This window comes from Rhinolophus sinicus, chromosome 1 (assembly GCF_057876585.1).
Source record: "Rhinolophus sinicus isolate RSI-liver-muscle chromosome 1, RSI-T2T, whole genome shotgun sequence".
In the NCBI taxonomy this organism is placed as follows: Eukaryota; Metazoa; Chordata; class Mammalia; order Chiroptera; family Rhinolophidae; genus Rhinolophus; species Rhinolophus sinicus.
Genome location: NC_142501.1, coordinates 183,481,946 through 183,499,246, shown reverse-complemented (window position 1 = coordinate 183,499,246; position 17,301 = coordinate 183,481,946). Strand labels below are relative to the sequence as shown.

General features: G+C 33.4%; 1 protein-coding gene across 5 annotated transcripts in view; it reads left to right on the top strand.

The window, feature by feature from the left end:
- TBCK (TBC1 domain containing kinase) overlaps positions 1-17,301 on the top strand; it is a 179,130-nt gene that overhangs the window by 102,076 nt on the left and 59,753 nt on the right. For all 5 annotated transcript variants that reach the window (XM_019738922.3, XM_019738920.3, XM_019738921.3 and 2 more), the window contains 2 exons: positions 1,392-1,428; positions 2,490-2,651. In XM_019738922.3, the coding sequence (XP_019594481.3) occupies positions 1,392-1,428; positions 2,490-2,651 (199 nt within the window). The remainder of the gene's footprint in view (positions 1-1,391; positions 1,429-2,489; positions 2,652-17,301) is intronic.

Below are 17,301 nucleotides of genomic sequence, written 5' to 3'. Positions count from 1 at the left end.
TTAGCTAGTTGATGAAATAATTGAGAAAGACTCTTAATGACAAACAATTGGCTTTGATCAGAAGGGTAGAGAGAAATGTGATTGATTATATGTCCTTAAAAGAAATAAAAGTTGAATATTAGTGGTGAAACTAATGTCTACTGACTTTATTTTTAAACTTAAATTAGGCTGAAAAGTTTGAATTTTGTTGTATTTTATTATTTTCTACAGTCCATACTGTTTACAGGGAAGACATATATCTTTGTACTCCTCAGTTTTCCCATTTTTAATGTCACTTGAAGGGACTGTCAATGTATCAACATATATAAATGATCTTGTGAAGAGCAATGGGCTTTATTTCACATACAGTACTTAGGTTTGAATAAAGTATTAGGTTGGTGCAAAAGTAATTGCAGTTTAAAAGGTTAAAAATAATTGAAAAAACACAATTACTTTTGCATCAACCTAATATTTCTACTTAACGGTTCTTGACTGGCATTTAGATATAAATACTAAATTGTGTGCAATGAAAAGACATATGCAGTTCTACTCATAAATTCATAATTGACAAATGCTGAAAGAATATGTCTAAACCCTATAGGTAGTACAGATATCTTTATTTAATAATAGCCTATGTCGACACTGAAAATACAATAAAATTAGAGCTTTTTCAGATTTTTTCCATAAGTTACTATTGATTTTTGATACTTGCTATTGACAAAGATGTTTACTCTACTTTTATAAATTAAGAATGATTTCTTGCTTCCATAATTTCACAAAATTAATTGAAAGTGTGTGTATGTGTGTGTGTGTGTGTGCGCGTGTGTGTGTATTTTTTATTCCTAGACAGTAAACTTAGGAAAATAAATTTGTCGGTCAGATAACGGACCAAATTATTTCACTCCTAGATCTTATTACTTTTAGTCTATTAAAGAAGATTCTTAATTTATTAATAGAAAGTGGTAGCAGAAAGCATATGCTTCATTACACCTTTTTTGAGACATTTTGGACACTTATTATCATCTCACCAAATCTAAAAAATATTTAGTAACGGTAACTTAACACTAATGAGGACCACTTAAATCTCAGGAATATTTTTGTACAACCTGAAAAGTGCACCCTTGAAATTAGCATGCTTGTATTGTGTTTGGATTAGGCATAATCTTGAGTGTATCCTGTGATGAAATGAAGACATTTTGTTGAATAATCCTTGGCGTAAGAGTCATCTTCGGCATTCGTAATAGGTATCATTATTTAATAGAGTATATGTGATAATAGTTATAATTATCTACATTCTCTTATGTTTTAATCAATGGAGTAGATCAAAACATAGACCTTTCTTTACTATTATGTTTATATATAATGATTCTAATTCGCTTTTATCTCCTCTTTATCCCTTTTTCTTCTCATAGCTCTATGCCATCCCTTGGTTTCTCACTATGTTTACTCGTAAGTATAATTTTCCCTTTTCTTTTGATATTAGCAAAAGGACAGCTCCATTGTTTCCCAGTATATTATATTTACAATAGTATCAGCAGGTTTAATTACATAAGCATCCTTATATAATTCTAATGTAATAGAGTTGGGTAGAAAAGAATTTCAATTGTTTTGACTGCTGAATATCAAAAAGAGTATTATATAGGATGAAAAGCTATCTTACATGTTGTGACATTCATAAAATCTCTGTCCTCTATCAAAAAAGAAATTAACATTAACTATAGTATTTACTTTATAGTATAGTATAGTAAAACTTTATAGTATGAAGTTTTAGAAGGTAACTTTTACAACCAAATTGGGCTTAATTTTGAGAGATTCTCTAATAACTAATACATTTGTTATTTCCTAAAGTAGAATCCTTCTAGAAATTACACAGATTATATGAATGTGTAATACTTTAATCAGTTATAAATACTAACACGTGTGGTCATCCTGCTTAAATATATACACATGCTAAATGGAATACAATATTTGAAGTAGATTCTTATGCATTAGCCTGGAAAGATATCTATGTATTGTTAAATGAAAGAAAGCTGCAAAAAATAGAAAATTGCTAATTAGATTTTTATGTGAGTTTAATAAAGCAATTATTTAGAGTGTGCAATAGAAATGCAACAGTACCAAATCTGAAACAATACTAAAGTTCATCTACGTAAATAAACTTATGACAATAATATAACTGGAAAATTCTAGGAATAAATCAAAGGAACAACTATACCAAAATTCATAATGGAGGTTAGAAAATGTCCTCTCTGTGACCAATCTGATTATCAGTTTTTTTAAGATGGCTTAAGAAAGCAATATTTTTACAAAGACAAAGAAACATTTTCTAAAAACAGTTTGGTAGCATTTTTCTTAAATAATAGTTTTGATCATAACGTAATTGTCATTTGTGTAATAAAGCAGCTTGTTTATTGTTTTAATTTTTATTATTTTGTTTTTTATTGTAATTATTGTATGTGCTGCCAAAGCGAGCACTTTTTATTGTAATTGTATATTTTGTCATTTCACAGATGTATTTCCACTGCACAAAATTTTCCACCTCTGGGATACCTTGCTACTTGGGAATTCCTCTTTCCCATTCTGTATCGGAGTAGCAATTCTTCAGCAGCTACGGGACCGGCTTTTGGCTAATGGCTTTAATGAGTGCATTCTTCTCTTCTCTGATTTACCAGGTATTGATATATAAATAAATAGAATCACTAAGTGAAATTTATTATAAGATAATGAGACATTCTTACTGCAATTTGCACAAATAATCATCCAAGCCCTCAGAATCTCTTCTGCTTGAGCCTCATCATTCCTCTCTGGATTCCCTCCTTTGAATACTGCCTCTTCTGCTGCCCCAGCATTGTATTAGGTTAGTGCAAAAGTAATTGCGGGTTTTGCAATAATTTTTAAGCTTTTAAACCGGTTACTTTTGTACCAACCTAATAAATACAAAACTGGGTCATTCTAGGTCACTGTGGTTTACTTTCATGTCAGTGATGCCACCAAAAGGGTGCACGAGCTAGGGGCAGTGCCATGTTTGCCATTTTGCTTAGGACGGACCTGTTTATCTTCAGCTAATAGTAAATATAGGCCACTTGGGAAACTGTTTGAGAATCTATTTTCATACAAAGGTGTAATTGCCATGGAACTTTGCTTTCTCCAAGCCATAACTCCTTGATAACAACTTGACAGTTTGAGAAAAGGAAACACTGTCTTGGAAGGGTGTTTCATACTCCAGGGACACTCAACATCCTATACTGCAGGATAGTAAGTTAAGCTATGCATTGTATTCACAAGTGAGAAACTTGTAAATCTAGGGGTTGAATGCTTACATACAGAAATGTGGAATGCAACTATGGTCTAAGCTTCAACTTGGAAAGATGAAAGCAACATGGTTACCTAGGATATAGCAATCTATGGAAGAAAAAAACTAAACTACATTTTACAAAAACCAAAGTGTTTTTCAGGTAGAAGAATTGTATTTTCTTCAAACAGAATTTCATTGGTTCCAACCCTTTTGTTGAGTTCATTGCTGTTCTCTATATTTTCAGGCAGGCACAAGTGACTGCTGATAATAAACACACTAAAATCATCTAAAGATAAATTTGCCTAAAAGCCAAAGAACAAAAGAAAGGTACATTAAGATTATATATTTATTAAGCACTCTCAAGAGGAATGATAAACCTGCAGCCTACCCCAATTTTTATTTTTAGTGGATTATCTCCATCTGGTACTCCATCATTCTCTGTTGTTAAAAATCATCCTTTTTGGGGAAATAACAAAAATGCTTAGATTTACTTAAAACGTCTTCCCTCTTCCCCCAAATTAAAAGTACCACCATCAGCTTTCTGTCTTATCAAATTTAAATTAAATTAAATTATGTTTGTATGAACAAATAATAGTTTAGTTCTCATATTACTTTTTTCTGGGAGATTCTTTATGAAAATCAAGTTCTTTTTTTTTTTTCTTTTTGTGTTGAACAGTAACAAAGAAGTTAGTTTTCTAAACTAAGAATACTGTCTGTTCCCTGCACATGTTTTCCTGTTATTTCCAACTTGTCAAAGTAAACAGAGAATGATTTATTAGCATTAAAATAATTTTTCTGGTCAGTTCTAAAAATATATATATTAGGAATTCTGATTGTGCATTTTCAAGTCAAACAGATTTAATGCCTTTTCAATTTTGTACATAAATACTCCAATTAAACATTGGTGAGGGAATCTGTTTTTGTATTCTATAGACAGATTAGTGATAACTCTGCTTGTTCATTAAAATAAATCATTATTTATCAAATCAGAAATAAGAATATATGTTTTTTAGGACTTATTCATTGAAAAGGTAAAGTCTATGTACTTTTGACAGTAGGATGCTTTCTATTGATGTGAATTGCCTTGATGCTCAGTGCCATTATTCTGGCTCCTCACTTACTTGATCACTACATACGATTCCTGTTGGGGAAGGAAAAAGTTTATAAGAAAAATGTGACTTTAAAAAACAAAACAAAACAAAACAAAAAAACAACAACAAAAAAAGGTTTTTAATGCAAACTTTGCCCTTAAGTACATCTGTTTTTTGTTTTGTTTTTTTTAACCAAAGTGCACTTATTTGGGTTATTTTTCCCAAATAGATTTAAAGAGATGTCTTTTTTCATCATATTGAGTCTCCTAACTGTGCTTGATGCCCAAGGAACTGGGAAGTGGTCATGGGAAGTCCTAAAAAGTGAATCCAGATTAATACACATGCAAGCATACTTACTAAATGTGCCTTTTCTAAGCAAAGCATTATGTGACATATTCTTGGGACATAATTTGGAAGAAAAAAGCTGATGTTTTAAATCTACAAAAAAAAAAATGATAGATTAAGTCTATATTTCACTTTAATTCTTCAGTCTTTGTAGATAAAGATAGGTTAGGATTAGACATCAATTTTGCATTCAATGAATCTGATCTACTTTACTGAAATCCCCACTTAACTGAGTTTAACAACATCAGTAAACAATCAGAACAAATTTAACTAAATTCTTTGCTGAAGTAGATTGCAAATTCACTGTTCAAAACATCTATTGACAGTAATATGATGGAGACCACTGTTGGTAACCTTGTGAACAGAATAGGCTTGCTTTTTGAAAAGATGCCCTTTCTAGGTGTTTCTTTCTACAAAGAGAGACCCAGTAGCCGAGTGGTTAAGAACATGGAATGAGGAGCCAGATCACCTGAGTTTCAGATCCTGGTTCTGTCACTTGCAGCTGTGTGACCTTAGGCACATAACTCCACGTCTTTGTGTCTGTTTCCTTAACTCTGATTATAGGAGAATGATAATAGTACCTACCTTGTAGGGTTGTTGCGTTAAATAAACCAATACATCTAAATAACTTAGAGCAGTGCCAGGCAGGGACCAAATGCTGTGTAAGTGATCATTAATGTCATCATCATCATTATTTTTATGCTTTTCCTCACCTTTTCCATTCTATCGTGACATGCTTTCCTGTTGGTAGCAAAAATATGGCAATCACCCCATTGGCTTTTTCTATAAATTATAGAAATGGGTAGATATCAATCATATTGATTGCCTTGTTAGCAAAAGCGATTGAGGAATTACCTCAGTAAGCCTTCAATGATAAGAGTAGATTATGACTAAGAAGAATCTCTCTTTTCATTGCGTGAATGCGGAAACAGTCAGTGTCGTTCTGCTGCTAAAAGAGTCGCCTGTAGAGTGAGATAGATGGGAGTTCACATCCCAGCTCTGGCACAGAGTATCACTGTAAACTTGGACAAGTTTTTAATCTCACTGGAAAGAGAATCTTACACATTATGAAAGTTTCAGTAAAACGGAGATAATAGCTGCTTTAGTGTTATGGGGCGCACTACAGATAATATACATAGTGCACCTGACACAAAACTTGGTACCAAGTATTCATAACTATTTTTTCAAAGTACCTGTAGTGTTTAATATTTTAAGTATGTAAAGAATGTGTAACATTCAGTCTTTATAAGTTCCCTCTCCTTCCTTCCTCCTTTTCTTCATTTTATGCTAACCCTTTAATTCTTGAAGAGAGAATACACAGAATGGCATTATTTTTGCCAAAAATTGTTCCCAACATCTGTTCCCTTGTAGATGATATAGTGTGATGTTACATTCCAAGGAAGTACAAGTAGTGCTACAAAATTTTTTTAAAACTTCTTGACATGTATTGGTATGTGTGTCATTTTAGTACTAGAGGAAATAACTCTGAGAGCAGTACACTTGGCATTTCTCAATCTAAAAATAATGGCAGGGTATTTTAGAAAAAATATTGAGTTTTTCATAGCACCATCCAATACTGGATGTTGGCCACTGGTGTCAAGAGAACATTTTTCCAAGGTTACCACCCTTTAAGTCTAATTGCAGGATGAGGTCTGTGAGCCTTCAGCCTGCTGTCTGTGATATTACTGCTGTAGTGTCCATGTGGCTAATTCTTTATTTTTATTTTTTGAGCCTACATCCAAGCAGTTTTAAAGATGAGTATGATAATCTGAGTAAAATCAAAATGGTAATAATTTTAGAGTGGATTTGTAATAGCATTTGAAATGTTTAAATGCTTTTTTGTTTTGTTGGTGCATTTCCTTTGTACAGTTGAAAATTAATTAAATATTTATGTTCTTATAGATGCTTGAAATAAATTCTTAGAATGATTATCTTTGTATCCCTGAGCATCTTCAAAAATAAGGATATTTAAAAGCAGGAGGGAAGTTTTTCTTAGAGAACCTATAGAAAGAAAGTGGGAAATCTGTGTGGAAGAACACTTAATTTATTATTATAGATTAAAATAGTTACTTAACACTAAGAGACAGAAATATGTATATATAAACTATATTAGAAGGAAATCTTGAGTATACTGAAGGGACTCCAACATATGAAAGGTTTCAAATCCTGTTTGTAGTAGGAAATTAGCATTTGGCTGAAAAATCTTAGTTTAATGTATATTAGTGTGATGTATGTTTCATTACAGATGCTTAATTGAAATTAAAAGTTTTAAATAAAGTTTTAGAAGGTTTTATTTCAGTGTCACCTGCATGTGTTACAATAGGAATCATTTTCAATATACATGAAACACACTGGTAGCATCTCACTAGTATGTAACACTTCACAGGTTCGTCAAAAATATTGTCTTAGTGCCATAAGTAGCTAGGAAAATATACTTATCTGTTCTGGCTGCACTTTTGTAATGTAGTCTTTCTCATTATTTAGCATAGCATGGAATATTTTATGAAAGCAGTACATTTTTTGAGCAACACAGTTATGTGCCACATTGCCTAAGATCTGTAATAAGAAATACAGGTCATTTTTTTTCCCCAAAAAAAATATACACATATGTTAGGACTGAAGGAAGATGAGGCAAGGTATAAAAACTAAGAAACAGAGCAAAGTACTAAAATGGGCAAACTCTTTAAAGCCATCCCTCATTATTGGAATTGGAAATTGATGAGAGAATGAGGAAGAAATTCAATTCAATTTATAAAATTCCATAGATTTTTAAGGTACATTGATAATCCCTGGGGTGGCAAAGGAGAAAAGGGTGGTGAGAAGTGACCTGAGTTTTCAATGAACAGTTTCTTTCTATCATTTAGGGATAAATATAAATGAAATAGGGTTACCATAATATATATTATAATCTCCCAATTGTAAACAGTGGCCCTGATTTTTGAAAACTGTAAAACTTGAGCCAAGCATAATTGACTATAGCCAGTAGGCTATACTTTGCGACCCCTTTTTAAATAACTAGTTGTAATGGTAATGAGTACTACATAAAGCAATAGGACTTTATAACTGGGTCGCCCGCTGAGTCTGGGGGAATTAGATAACCTCCCTAAGTAAGTGATGTAATAGCGAAAGTTAATTAAGTGACACTGGGGAGTGGAGAAACGGGAGACTCTTCTAAACAGAGGGAAGAAAATGTTTAAAACTGCCAAACAACTCAAGGAACTGGAGCGGAGTACTTAGAGCAAAGGGGAACATGGCTAGAAAAGAGAATGGAGAGGTAGACAGAGAGTAATCACGTAGGATCTTTCATCCACATTAGTGATACTTTAAAAAATAGCTTTGTAGAGATATTTTCTTTTCTTTTCAATGTTTTTGAGATAATGAAAAGTATCGCTGAAAATAACATCAGGTTCCAAAATACAAATGATATATTGATATTTGTTGAGCATTTTGGTTTCTGTTCATTACTTTCAAGGAGCCCTCTCATGAGCAAAGCAAAGTTAATATAAGTGCCCCCAGTAGTTGCCCATGATTCCTTTTTTCTGCCTTTAGCCAGATGTAGAGTGGAGAGCTGATTTGGTGAAAGAGTAGAACAGCAATAGTACACAGTTGTTCCATGAAGGTTTTTATTTTCAGTCCTGTGAGATTTGATACCATTTTTCCTGAAGCCGAGAATCCGTCAATTATTCACATTTTCAGCTTGTACCTATAGAATGTTAATGCATATCTATTTCTAAGTGTATCTTCATGGAATTGCAAAAGGACAGTCGTTATGGAAATTAAATATGGAGATTTTAGCTATGGTCTTCCTTTCCCCCACCAATCCCATAAAATTATGTTAACATTAAAATTTAGATGCAATATTAAATAACTAATAGTTCAAAATTGGTTAAGGATAGGTAAGAGAGTAGTTCATTTGTTTTTATTGCCATGATTGTATAGTCACTGAAGTAAAAGCTGTGAAAATCGATTTTCAAAATCTCGTTAGTTTATGTCAGCCTTGTTTGGGGTAAGGCACAGCGATACTGCATATCTTATGGAAAAGGGGAAATTTTAAAAACAGATGTGAGAATATATGACTTCCATGCCAAAAGTAAATGTTCATGGAAAACACAAAGCCAGTAGAATGGTAAAGACTCAAGTTGTGAGATAATTCTAAGAAGCTGGAAGAATTCTCACAACACTGATCTAGTTGTTGATCTTAAGCATACCACTAATTTTGCAATGTGTAAATAGTTTATAAAGTTAAAGGAAAGATTTCATATGAACTGGGAAGGGTAATGCAAAGTAAGGTCAGGGTCGATCAGAATTACCTTGAAAATTGAGAGGAGATTAGAGTACTGAGACATCCTAAACCTGGTCCCAAGGTTTCCGGAATCTGATATGAAGGCTCTTCTCTGTAGGACAGCTGCTGGCTTCGTGATTGACAAGGGTTTCTGCTTTCCGAATTTTTCCAGCACTTAAAAAATTATCTATCGTTATTATAGATCAGTTATTAAGTATTGGAATTTCAAGATACCAATGATGGGATTTGTTTATTTTGTTTGTTGAGTGTTTATATGTGTCTTAGGTTTATAAAACACCTAAAATATACAAACAATGTTTCACTTTTGAAGTATGTTAAAATAATCAACCTCAAAATCCTTTAAAAGTCAGAAACTATGTTTAAAATTCCCCTACACATATTGCTGATGTATAGTGCAAGTTTACAATATAAAAACCAAAATATACTTAAAAGTGACATTTAACATATTTTTTTGATATTCAGTTTGTATTTTAATAATGTATAATACTCATGGGTACCATTTCTTCTTCCTCCTCTACCTAGCCCTATAAGTTTATAGAAAACTGAAAATCATCTGATGTACTGCCTATCTTAAATAGTGATCTTCAACAGAATGAAAAATAACACTTCTTACCACATGTCCCCTCTAAGTGTGCAGCGAGTGTGCTGAGTCAAAACAATAAAAAACAAACTCATAGAACAGACTAGAGGAAAAGAAGATGGATAATATGCCTGTGTATTTATAGGCTAGTTAGTAAATATTATGTAACATAAAGCAAATAACTAGGATTTTATTACCAAAAAAATGCATTTAATTACTTTGAAAACTTCAAACTATTTCAGTCCTTCAATACAAATATTTATCAGTCATAATAAAAATCCTTATTGAACTTGATCACAAGGTTCTAGTTGCCAAAAATAAATAAATAAATAAATAAATAAATAAATAAATAAATAAATAAATAAATCAGACTCCTGCTTTGTTTCTGATTCACCATTAAGTGTAAAAGAAAAAACAAGAAATGATGGCTGCTACTGACCTGGTGCTAAACCTTCCAAGCTGCTGCATTTTTCTGTTTTCTGAAGTGCGCTGTGTGTGGTTATCAACAGCAGCTGCTTTGCATCTAGTATCTACAGGCTCAGCTGCTAAATGATGAAGACCATTATGTTAAGAATAGAAAACTGTACCCATATATCGTGAGGCTTATTGCATTTCCTATTTATTTCTCATTTCATTGTGAGAGGCATTAAAGAGCAGAGATGATAGGTGCTTAGCAAAATGTGCCAGTAATGTCATGCACATATCATGGATTTGAAAGGCTGAGTGAATTAAAGTAGGAGCCAGTAACATACTGTACTACCCTTTCCCCTTTAGACTACATAACCAAGATTGTGTTTTTAAAGTATATCCATTCACGTATTCAACAAATATTTATTGACTTCCTACTAGGAATGTGTGTATAATAAGTGTATGTGTATGTATGTGTATAGTTAATAATTCATCTTATTGCTGGTGTATCATTTTTTGTTCTGGCCCAGAGCATTCATGCATAATTATTTGAAGGTGATCCAATAGTATCCTGTAATTGTGGCCGACACTTGTAACTTGGGTTATCTTAATTATATGTGGTATTACCTCCTGGTTCTAGTAAGTTACTTGACTGGCTTCTTTAACTTTTTGAGTGAGGAAATTCAACTTCCCTCTCAGAATTCCCCTGTAGAATCAAGAGTATTTGGAATCCAGTGGGATGTTAGGTAGGGATTGGGAGCAAGTTAGCGAATAGGTGAGTGGACATGGTACTAGGAAAGATAGTGAGTGAAGTTTTATATATGTGTGCTTAAGATATTTATGGGTACCTAGATTGAGAAGCTGAGAGATTTTGAGTGATGAAATGATAAATATAATTTGAAGGTTATTCAGAGACTAAAATTTCCTCTGATATCCTTCTTTTTGTCTCCCCTGTTATCTTTGGGTTTCCCTAGAGATTCCTTCTTAAATAAGGTCAGAGACATGCATTTCTTTCAGTTATATTCCACTGTTATACGGGAGCCCTATTGATGTGTAAGTACAGTGTAGGGAAGGGAAAGTGTTCTATTATCCTATGATTAGGTCTCAGTCTTTTATCAACCCTGTGTACCTGGGTTGTAACCTTCACAAGTGCTTCTTAGTGCCTGTGAGACAGGAAGGCTAGAGGAGTCTGGAATTAAGTATTTCCAGTCCCCCAGGTCACTTAGGCTCTGGTAAAATAGTTTCCCTTGAGGGCAGGCCTTGTTAGGGAGAACAGAATTATCTGGGCATATTTTAAAATGGCTACTTTTTCACTCTCCCTGCTGGAAGCACAAGGAGATTGTGTGTGTGTGTGTGTGTGTGTGTGTGTGTGTGTGTGTGTGTGTGTGATCTTTATGATGTTTAAAGTATGAATTGAACTAAGAATCTGAAAAGGAGCTTATAACAAGGACAATTCATCCAAAAAGTATTATCTAAATTAATAACAGTGTCCGTAAGACTAAACCCCAGTAAATGGGCAATATAGGTAATCTCTAGTTATAACAACTCTGAATCACTTTTAGAGTTTACAAAGGTTATTACATTTTTTATCTTGAATAAATATCACAACTATGTTAAGTAGATTTTCTTATCTCAATTTTGCTCTTGAAATAACTGAGACACAGTGATGTTTTTGAATGCTTATCATTATATAAGTTAGTAACGGGCATTTGAGTTCAAATCCAGTACTTTTTACTATATAGGAGAATGTATTATTTGTTTACAAAAGTAGTTTTTTGTAGGTCAAAACAGTTCCACATGAGCAGTTTCAAGTGGTTCAGTCTAGTAGCTTCATCAGTTCAGTTCTGATTTCCTGGGAAGCTCATTTTTAACTACAAAAATAACAATTCCTGATGTTAGATAAAACCCTCAAGTGAAATACCGGCCATTTCTTTTAATACATGTGTGAGTCCCCTATCAGTGAACAGCAAATAAACTTGACTCTTAAAAAACAAATTTAACTCATTTTAAATATAAAACCATCTCTACAACTTATCTTCTCTTATTTAAGCAAGTCATGTTTTATGGTTGTGGTTTGGATATACAAAATCATTTATTTCCTATCTTTAAGAGTTCTCTTGGTCGCTTATTCCCTACTGACTCACAAAAACAGCCATCACCTTATTATCCCAATGGTAGTATGAAACAATATCGTACTATTGTTAACTACAGATGAGAGTTTTAGATGGGAAAGGAAATGTTTCAGTCAAATTGCCCAATATGTTAAACGTCCTGTGTAAACTAAGATATTCCAAAATGGCTTCAGTGGCTCCTCTTGTTACATGATTACAGATTGAGGATAAAATTATTAATACTTTCATTCTTCCAAATCCATTTCTATTTCTATTTTATGTTCAGTAAAATGCAAGAGGATTTTTTTTTATAGATAGTATTTTTTGACAATGGAGTTTGTTTTGCATGTGGATGAAAAAACATTATTTGTTATCCCAGTCAAGAGGTAAATCAAGTATAATACAGGGATGATATGATTACAGATTTCAGATTTTTAACGTCTTTCACTAGTTCTTTAAGAAAGAAAAAAAAATATTTCTTTAAAAAGAAGTGCCTTTGGAGCTATTTACTCTGCCATTTCTCCTGATGTCACTCCTGTTCCTGTTTTTTGTTTCTTTAATTAATAGACTTTATTTTGTGGGAGACAGTTTTAAGTTTACAGAAAAACTGAGCATATGCTATAGTAGTACAGAGTGTTCCCATATTTTCCTCTTCCCTGCTCATAATTTACCCTATATTTAACATTTTGCTTTAATTTGTTACATTTGTCAAACCAATATTGATACACTATTATTAACGAAGGTCCGTAGTTTGCATTAAGGTTCACTCTTTATGTTAAACAGTTCTGTAGGTTTTGACAAATGCATAGTAACATCATGTCTTCACCCCTACAGTATTGTCCAGAACAGTTTCACCACCCTAAAAATGTCCTGTATTTGAACTATTCATTCCTCTTCCCCCCTCCCGTCACCCTTTGAACCCTGGTAACCAGTGATCTTTTTACTTTATAATTTTGCCTTTTCCATAATGTTATATAGGTAGAATCATAGAGTATGTAGCCTTTTCAAACCTTTTCCTCCATCCCTGCTCATAATTCTATAGCTCATTAGTTTTCATTGCTGAAAAATAGTAGAAATATTTGGAGTTTGAAAGGTAGAAAAGAATGTTTTTTAAAAGACAATCTCTTTCTAAAGAGAAATCTACCAAGTGCAAAATAGAAAATGAGCCTATATTCCGAGTGTGTTTAAGATAAGAAGGAAGACTGAGGGGCTCCTAAAGCTTTTGCTTTTTTTGTTTTTTTCCAATTGAAATGCTAAAATATTTCATGTGTTTTGTATATCTGTAAGTTTGTAAAACCTTGTGTTTGTTCCTACTATGTGTTGGAATAGTCTTATTTATACCTCATAACATTAGCAGGAATTAAGTCATATTAACCCTATTTTATGATTGAGAAGAGAGATGCAGAAAAATGAGTTGCCCCAAACTATACAACTCATAAGTAATTGAACTGAAATTCAAACCAGGACCATGCTGTCTCCCAGGTCAATGTTCTTTCCAGTGTGTCATTGTTATTTTACAGTCTGTCACTGTTATACTGCTTTCTGAGCAAATATTTTGGCCACTTTGCAGACCAAGAGCTAGAAAAAGGGGGTGAGGCTTCAAGCCTACCACACATATCACCTAACTTCACTCCCACCCCTTTTGAACCAGACTCTCTAATGTTTGAAACCTTTCTAATTAAGAATGACAAATTATTCACCTATGTTTATCTCTGCTCCCTTCTGAAACATCATTGAAGTGACAAGAAATGAAAAAAAGTATAATTCTAAGAATAAAGAATGCAAGACTAGCACTAATGGACAAGAAATGCCACCAAATATTTGGAAGGTAGAAAGCAATTACATCAGTAAGCAAATTGGTCGAAAGAAACGACGGCAGTCTTCATGATTGTGGCTTAAATATCTTTACTTTTACAAGTGTTACTAAAACATGACCAAGGGTAACAGTACATTTGGAGGGGTATTCTTTGGAGTTATATAATTAAGAGTCTTGAGACCTGGAATCAACAGCAGAGCAGAGAACAGGAGGGAGGAGATGTATAGTTCCGACCTCAGACCCATCCGTGGCCAGTTCCCAGAATGCTGACAAGGATTAGTTTAGACAAATCAGAGAGTTATTCTCTGGAGAGATGGAATGTCCCTAGAAGGAGAAATTTACTTGGGGTCCTCTAACAAATGACCATGTCCCCAAGTTACTCTGTAGTGAATCAATCCACCAGTCAACAAGCCCTGCCCATATATACAAAACTTCCAATATAATTTTTAGTGCTATTCTTTTAAATATGTAGAGTTATAGAATACCAAACCTATAATGAAAGCCTTCCACTAAAACACGCAGACCAGGACAAACTAAATAAATAAACATCCTCAGAAACATAATTATGAGAAGATACTACAATTAAGAAAAAATCTGATTTTTTTTTTAAGTAACAACAAAAAAGATGTACTGGAAATCAAAAAAGATGTGGAAATTTTATAATAAAAGAGTTGGATGATAAAGTTTAGGAAATACCTCAGAGAATAGAACAAAATTACATATGGAAAGTAATAGGAAACAGCAAAATTATTGGAAAATTAATTCAGTATTTCAAGATTTTTCTAATAGAAGAGAGAACAGTGAGAAAAAAAATCACAGACGTCAAACAAAAACTTTTCTTTAACTGAAGGATTACAAAAGGACCCTCAGATGCCTAGCACATAAAGTGATATATGCTTACGTACATCACTATGAAGTTTCAGAAGACCAGGGATCCTAAAATTGTGCAGAAAGGGGGAAATCACATATATCTGATCTCAAATCAGAATTGTATCAGATTGTCAGAGGAAGACAATGGTGCACTGCCTTTCATAACAAATTCAACCCTAGAATGCTAGGACTAGTTTAGCTCTCCAGGGCAGAAAAAAATATATTAAAACACATGGAAAATTCCAAAGTAATTTGCCATCTGTATATGCTTTCTTCAAAGTTGCTGGAAAATGTATTTCACCAAAATGTTGGAGTAAATCAAGAAGTCGTAAATAATGTCTTACCAAAATTAAAGATCAAATATAGGAGACAGCCAAAAGGAATTAGGTGATGGTGAAGAGAGATGGACAACAGCTCTTCACTAGATCAAGAAAGCAGTCAGAGCCATTAAAACAAGAGAACAGAGGGCTTCAGGAGAGACATCTTTCCCACTTATTTGTGCCCAAATGAAATACGGTGTATGTTTTATTATTTTATCACTATTCTTCAGAGTGTTTATTATCACTATTCCTGAGAGTTAGGATAGTAATAGATGAGGATAAAGAAACCAAAATTTAGAGACATTGTTTCTATCAGAGTCACAAAGTACTTCATGGAGTGTAAAATTAAACCTAGGAAACCATAATCTAGGGTACATGCTTTATTCACAGTGCATTTTGTCAAAATTATAATGCAAGATAGAAAACAGTAGTGCCCCAGCACGAGATTGCTTTTAATGAATTATTGCATATTTAATGTACAGTTTACGCAATACTTTTGCATAATATTTTGGTTATGATGAAGTGCTGTGAAAGGATTTAGAGATAGAGAGGTGGCATGGGTAAAGCGAATAGAGTGTGGGATATCTGCCAGTACTAATAATCAGGGTGCAATTGGGGTGGACGCCAGTAAATTCTCAAGATTCACTGTAAACCTTTTATGGTATCAGTAGGGTGTTTTGGAAGCAAATACAAATGACTTCTCTCCCTGCCAGTGATTTAAGGACTGAACTACAACTTCTGATCTGGACCATTAACTTGACTTCAGGTTTTTACTGGGTGACAGATGTATCAAACTGATTTGAGCACTGTAGGTGCAAAATCTGTGGTCCAAAATTCTTTTCATTTGGAGATTTTACATTAAGTGTTAAATAGAAAAATGTTTTTTAAGACGATAGTATTTTCTCATTTTAGCTGCAAATTTTTACCTTAACCATATTAATTGGAAATTTTCTAAAATGAAGTGAGAATGTCTCTTCCTTCTTAAGTGGAGTAAAGGAACCTATCTTAAAATTTAATTGTCCTTCTACTTGATGTCTGTGTCCTTTCTGTGGAATATCAAGTGGATAATGTTACAGAGCTTTTAAAAAAATGCATTTCACTCTGTTGGCCATTGCTCAAATAAATAGACCCATGTCTCAAACGTGTTTAACTCTGTTTTAAGTACTACTGTGTTTCCCCGAAAATAAGACCTAGCCAGACAATGAGCTCTAACGCGTCTTTTGGAGCAAAAATTAATGTAAGACCTGATCTTATATAATATCATATTATATAAGAACCGGTTAAGTTTTGCTCCAAAAGACGCATTAGAGCTGATTGTCCGGCTAGGTCTTATTTTCAGGGAAGCACAGTATGTTAGGAATAGCATGTGGGGGGATGAAATCTGACTTCTGTGTAGCCATGGAAGTAACCAACTGTGAAGCTGACAAATGTCACTAATACCATATAAAGGAATGCGTACTTGAGTAACTCACCATTCCAGACCTGCTGGCCATACCCCAAATCTAAATGAACTGGGAAATAAAAGATGTCTTATACCCTTTAGTAACTTCAGACATTATACTCCTAATAACACACTGAACATATTACATCACTCAGCTTCCATATGTCTTAGTTTCTTCAACAGAAATGAGGGAGGATACAATCCTGTTTACAAGAGTCATTGTAATAACTAAATGAGTTAAGGCCTGTCACGTAATAGATGCTCAGCAAGCATCCATTCTCCTTCTGTTCCCCAAGGATTGTCCTCCTTACAAAAGGCAGACTACTCTAAGTGCATGACTCATGAACCATCCACAGAATGCACTTAAATGCCTATTACCTTCTCCCTTTTATGTATAAGCTCCTCAGTTCAAAAAGAGAAATTGGGAGCTTATCATTTTGTAATTTAAAGCACGTAGAATGTTTTTCTCCATTGTTTATCTGAGCTGACACACTTGGACTCTTGCAGAGGAAACAAGAATGTCTGCCATTTATTAATTTTAAGAATATAAATAAGGAAAAGCTAGTCCATGATAAACACCTTCATCCTGGTCAAGTTACTGAATTTTTACTACCTTTCTGTGATCGCTCCATTATTTTTTTTACTGGCACCTTTACTAATTAGTTACCATCCTTGCCATATTTGACTATATGCATGTAGGAAAGATTGTGGTTTTTGTTTGTTTGTTTGTTTTTTCATAAAC